The sequence below is a fragment of the Pituophis catenifer genome, unplaced genomic scaffold (assembly GCF_029215685.1).
Source record: "Pituophis catenifer annectens isolate HBS135680 unplaced genomic scaffold, rPitCat1.0.hap2 SCAF_4, whole genome shotgun sequence".
NCBI classification, from domain to species: domain Eukaryota; kingdom Metazoa; phylum Chordata; class Lepidosauria; order Squamata; family Colubridae; genus Pituophis; species Pituophis catenifer.
In genome coordinates this window covers 46,830,793-46,836,792 of record NW_027256884.1, presented here as the reverse complement: position 1 = coordinate 46,836,792, position 6,000 = coordinate 46,830,793, and the positions used below count along the sequence as shown (strand labels likewise).

General features: G+C 37.2%; 1 protein-coding gene across 1 annotated transcript in view; it reads right to left on the bottom strand.

The window, feature by feature from the left end:
- Positions 1-1,674: 1,674 nt before the first annotated feature.
- The window catches only part of FRMPD4 (FERM and PDZ domain containing 4), a 90,990-nt gene continuing 86,664 nt past the window's right edge, over positions 1,675-6,000 (bottom strand). The window contains exon 16 of the mRNA XM_070943266.1: positions 1,675-2,990. Coding sequence (XP_070799367.1) covers positions 1,675-2,990 — 1,316 coding nt within the window. The remainder of the gene's footprint in view (positions 2,991-6,000) is intronic.

The following is a 6,000-nucleotide window of genomic DNA, read 5'->3' as shown; positions in this document are numbered from 1 at the left end:
TGCATGGTCATTCTGTATCAAATGAAACAATGTTCCCTCACCAACTGTTATAGCCCATTGGCCCAGTATTGCAATGTCACAAATGTTTTTCAAAATAATTTTGAGTAACTGCTTCAAGCATTGTCAAAAGAGCCAGGGATAAAATAATGTGAAAAAATGGCTGGAAAACAAGACAGAACTTGCTGTCCAGAAAAACAATGGGGGAAACTCTTTTGACACCCCACATATTTGGATTTTTACCTGTTCTATATCATATTTTGAAAGGGATCCAGATCAGGAAGAAAGATTCACTGTCATGAAAGGGCCATGACTTTCTGCAACCATAGATTTACTTCATGAGAAGTACATGAGAAGGATTTGGATACAATTTTGTTTTCTAGATGTTCCTGAAATTTTGCAGCCTTAAACACCTGTAAATTGTATTTCACCGTGTTTCCCTGAAAATAAGACCTATCCCAAAAATAAGCCTTAGCATGTTTTCTGTACCCTTAGCATGTTTTCTGTGCCCAATAAAGCCCTACCCCTAAAATAAGCTCTATTTAAGCACCTGCACAGCTGGCTGCTTGCCCATTCTGTTTGGTTACTTGAGGTGATGAGACGAGACGAGATGAGGCAAGAGCGGATGGAGCTGCCTGATGTGCACACTGGCTTACCTCAGGGCTCCCACAGCCAGGCCATCCACTCCCTGACACCTGCCCTGCGCAGCAGCTCCAGCAAGACTCCGCATGGCCATTGGCCCACTTCTTCTGCTTGCTTGCAGCCACAATGGAACAGGAGGCCGAGCAACGTGCCAGTGCCACAGCCAGGAGGTGAGGCAGATTTCAGTGTATGGCTGGCCTGGTTGCGGGGGCCCTGAGATAAGGCATGCAGGGTGTGTAGGGCAGTTCCACGTCCTCGCCTTGTGGCAGTGGCACTCAAAAGAAATAAGAAAATATCCCCCCAAAATAAGCCCTAGTGCTTATTTCAGAGCCCAAAAGAAAATAAGACTGGCTTTTATTTTCGGGGAAATACAGTATTATTGAATTCTGAACCTGTATTAATATTTGCAAGAGGTATTTCAGGCCTTTTAAAAATTAATTAGAAGTTAACAAAAGAAATAAACTGTAACATAACGGATGCACCAGGCAAGCAATGTGAACAAAAAATTTATTGTGTCTGTATTGGTAAGAGTTTATGTGTGGCTGATTTCTAATAAATTGTAATAGTCTCTGAAGTGTAAAATGTATTTTACTATTAAAAATTATACTTCAAATATTAAATACTGTTATATACATTATGATTTCATTTTTAGCTCTAACTGTAAATGTTATGGTTTCCAAGTATAAACCTGGAAAGTAAAAGGAAATAATTATATAAACACCCACACGCTCATGTGTGTGTGTCTCTGTGTGTGGTGTTTGTGTATGTGTATGCATGTGTGTGTGTGTATATGTGTATGTGTGTGCGCACGTGCGCACACACACACATGCTGTTTTTCACATATGAAAAACATGAATGAAGCAGGATATAAATAAGGTTTATCAGTATATGTGTGTGTGTATATCTTATCTATTTTATATAAAATAACAAAATATATATAGAGAGGCATGTTTGTTAATTTTAGTTTTTACATAGTAAATAAAAGAGTTTTTAAATGTATGGCTTTGCAGAGATAGATTATGAAGTGACTTCTGTTTATTTATTTAAAAGCGTTTTAAGAGAACGTGTTAGTGTGCTTACAATAGTGGCCATGGTGGTTGAATGACAAGCCAAAAGTTTCATGCTAGAGTTACTCGAACTCTTTTCACTCACTGCTGCAGCAGCCTTTAGAAGATAAATGTAGTTGATTACAACCTCATCTACTTTCACTATAATCTCCTCCTGCTGTGCTTCAGAGTTCATGATTTTAACTAAACGCATGCAGGCTTCTGTTAAGCAACAGAGAACTTGAAAGCTTGAAGTCATTGCTACAAGCATTTCCTCTGGGCTTTTTTCAGCCATGGCCATTTTCCTGCAGGCACTTCCCAACTGTTGTGATTCTACAGATAACAGTTGTTTGTACTGAGAAAGTTTAAGGTCATGTGTTTCTGGATGATCCTCCTTCTTGCCCACACTTGACCGGACCAAACAGAGTAGCTCATTGGCATCCTTTTGTGCTGCAAGAAATCCATCAGGCACTGCATAATTCTTCTCTTTCATGGCATTGAGTCTTGCAATTTGTGCATCAAAGGACATGTTACTGAGATCTGGCTGACTTCTGCTTTTGCCTTCTTGACTGTCTCCTGCTTCTCTGAGGGCCTCTATACTTTTCCCCTTGTGTTCCTCATTCTCAGTGGAAGAAGTTTGAGTAGTTAATTCTTCTAATGCACACTGTATCTCTGGTTGACAGAGGCAGGAGAGCTGAGCACTGCCTGTATATTCAATTTCATCATCGTCATCAGCATTCCCCCTCATTAGGAAACAAGAGCTAAAAGGGCTGTGGCATTTCCAGTTGCTCACATCTCGTTTTTGTAATGGTAACGTTCTATATTGCTTGGGCTCCTTTTGGACAGCATTCAAGAAGAAAGATCTTCTACTGTTCATGCTGATGTTCATGGAACTTTGGGAATAACTTTTGGATAGCTTTTTGCCCAGTGAAAGTCCTCCTCTTTTTTCTAATTTTGAGTCAGATGTTTCAGAAATCTCTGAATGTAATACACTGATGGCAGTTTTCTCCTTCTCAAGAAACTTCTCAATGCCTGTAGTTTCTGCAGTGATGCTGCTGCTGCGCCGCAAAACTTTCTTCTTCTGTGGCATTCTGAGGCTTCCTCCGATTGTATCATATGGCCATATACTGACTGCTACCCCACCTGACAGGTTGACTTTGGGAACATCAAAAGAGTCTTGATTTTGACTTGGCACCTTTGATTCTGAGTGAATGTAGGATGATAGCAGGATGGAACCAGCTCTGGGCTGTCTAGGAAAAGCTGAAGGCGTGCCTCCTTGTCTTTCACACACAGGTTCTGTGAAAGCTACACTAGGGGTAGTAGAAGTACAGGGAGAATTATTAAGAATCATAAAACAAAACAATTTAATGTCTAAACACTTCAGTCTTACGGTATTTGTTTTATTAAGGCTTAATAATACGAATAAATGTTATCCCATAAGCATAATAAAAATATTCAGATATAGCTTTTTTGAAAGAGATCATTAGAAAAATCAAATCTGTTAAATCAAGCTTGCTGTTTAGAATAAGACAGGCATAATATAAAAATTGGACTTTTTCTCAACTTTGGAATTTGAATAGTATGCCTAGTCTATTTCTATTGAAGGGGATGCATATTTTATGTGGTATCTTCATATAATATTAGCCCTTGTTCCCCTCTGAATAAATGCAGCTCTAGTCAACACAAGAGTTCTCATACTTGATACCATGCAAGCAAACATCAGGAAAGAGGGTTTGGGGTTGTTGTTTTTTTTGCTTTTGTGTTTGGTTTGTGAGCTTCTTAGAGGCAGCAAGTTGATAGTTATTTGAAATACGATGCTAAAGACCAAAGACTTTTTATCTTACTCAGGAAATAAATTCTTAAATTCTAATCAGCAAACGGACTCTCATCGGGATACTATTAGGCAGGCAGTATGTTGCAAGTCACTTACAGACTCTTTCGTGTGGACCTTCTCACAACACTGGCCAAATTAATTGGAAAATGCTGAAATTTGGTGTAATTTTTTCCAGCTTGTCTGATTTTCTAAAATCAAACCCACTGCTTTCAAAAAAGCACCAAAGGACCACTTATGCCTCACCCTTCTGCTTATTGTTCTCCCCACCCTAAGTATTGAAAATTGAACTGAACAAAAAAAAATGCAACTCTAAGCTATAAAGAGGTTTCCCAACCTTCTAGAATATCACTTAGTAATGTAAATATGGTCATGGTCTTGGTGTATACCGGCAGTGGATGCTAGTTGTTTTTCAATTAAAAAAAATAAGGGCTGATAAATCATAGGTATGCATTCAGATTTGCAGAAAGATGTCATGTTTAACTTTTGAATCACTGAAGGTTGTCAGCTTCTGTCAGTTGAGGATTAACTAGAAGCACAATCTGACTCAGGGTGCCTAAACTTTTACATGTATCTTTATCTTTTATCATTAGTTTTTATTTTTTTGTAAATCAGACAGGTTGCTCAATAGAGGAGTGGATCAATTCATTTAGTGTGTTTTTTGTTTCAAGAGGCCAGTCTTTGCTAGGTATTCAGTGGATGCTTTTAAAGTATTACACCACTATGTTCACTACACTGGAATATGCTAGCGGTGAAAAGAAAGTATTCTCTTTCTCTGTTTACCACTGGTTATCAGCCCATTTATCCTACGGATGAATCTGCCATGAAGATTTGGTGAACTATTATGACATATGGGAATATTTTTTGCCAAGTCATACATAGAATCCATAGGCTTGTTATTGTTCCCAGATAATTTCCATCTATGTAGACTTGAACTCCCAGTTTTCATCAATGGTATGTGGCTGAAGAATTGGTTCACATATCACAAAGGAGGTCATATTGGGATACTGATAGAAATATTAAATAGGGAAAAATGATGCTGTCGTAATTTGGGACACTAGGGTCACTAGGCTAATAGCTGAGTCATGATTAATGAAACCTTAACCCTATTACAAATTCAGAATGATTAGTCAGGTATTTATTTGGAATTACAGTTATATATTTTCATATTTTTATGATTTATGAAATATATATACTACATATACTCACTTCTTCCTTTAAATACAGTCTGGTATTTATGAAAATCTGTCTCTTCAATAACAGAATTCAAATAGCTTTGTTTTTTTTACTATAATTTACAAAAAGTTTGTGTTCAGAAATTTGTCTTATTTCATTCACTTACAGTTGTTCTGAACATTTAATCATCTAGAGTTCAAGGGAGTATCAAGGCATTTGAGTAGCCACAGTTCCTTTTTTATCTTTAATAAAATCGATTCCAAAATAATATTTTGGCCATTTGTTCTACTTGCTCAAATAAAGAGACATTTTTAAGGGGGCATGGCTAGCCATATAACCTGTTTGTTCCCTTAAATGGTCACTGAATGAAAGTTGGAGATTATTTATAAATTTTATCTATTTATAATATATTGGAAATTGTTTTAAAATATTTACTTTGCATTTATTATTTCAAGGCTGTTTAATATTTTTCTCTTCAAAGTTCCAGTACCTCATCCCATCCAATGTACAGATTGAAGTACATTTTTAATTTTTTTTTAAAACAGGGCCTGGTGGCTCAGCAGACTGATAGCATTGTGATTAACACCAGCTGTCTGCAATTACTGTAAGTTCGAATCTCACCAGGCTCAAGGTTGACTCAGCCTTCCATCCTTTCTAAGGTAGGTAAATTGAGGACCCAGTTTGTGGGGGCAATAAGCTGACTTTGTATAAATATACGAAAGTATGAAGGCTATTGCTTAACGCATTGTAAGCTGCCCTGAGTCTCTGGAGAAGGGCAGCATATAAATCAAATTTTAAAAAAAAAATTGCAGGTAGTTCTTAACTTACGACCAGAATTGAGCCCAAAATTTCTGTTGTTAAGCAAGACATTTCTTAAGTGAGTTTTGCCCCATTTTACAACCTTTCTTACTGCAGTTGTTAAGCAAATCACTGCAATTTTTAAATTAATAACAAGGTTATTAAATGAATCTGGCTTCCCCAATGACTTTGCTTGTCAGAAGGTTGCAAAAAGTGATCGCATGACCACAGGACGCTGCAACTGTCATAAATATGAGAAAATTGCCAAGCATTTGAATTTTGATCATGGGATCAAAATGTTCAAAGTTGCAACAGCACTGAAAAAGTAACTTTACAACCAGACCTCACATTTATGACTATTGCAGCATCCCTGAGGTCACATGATTGCCAATGGAAAGCTTTAAAACTTGCTTTCAACAGTCAACGGAAAAGCCAGCAGTAAAATCACAAATTGAAGTCATGTGATGTCCCACTTAATGACCAAATGGAAATTGACATTAAATCTATTAT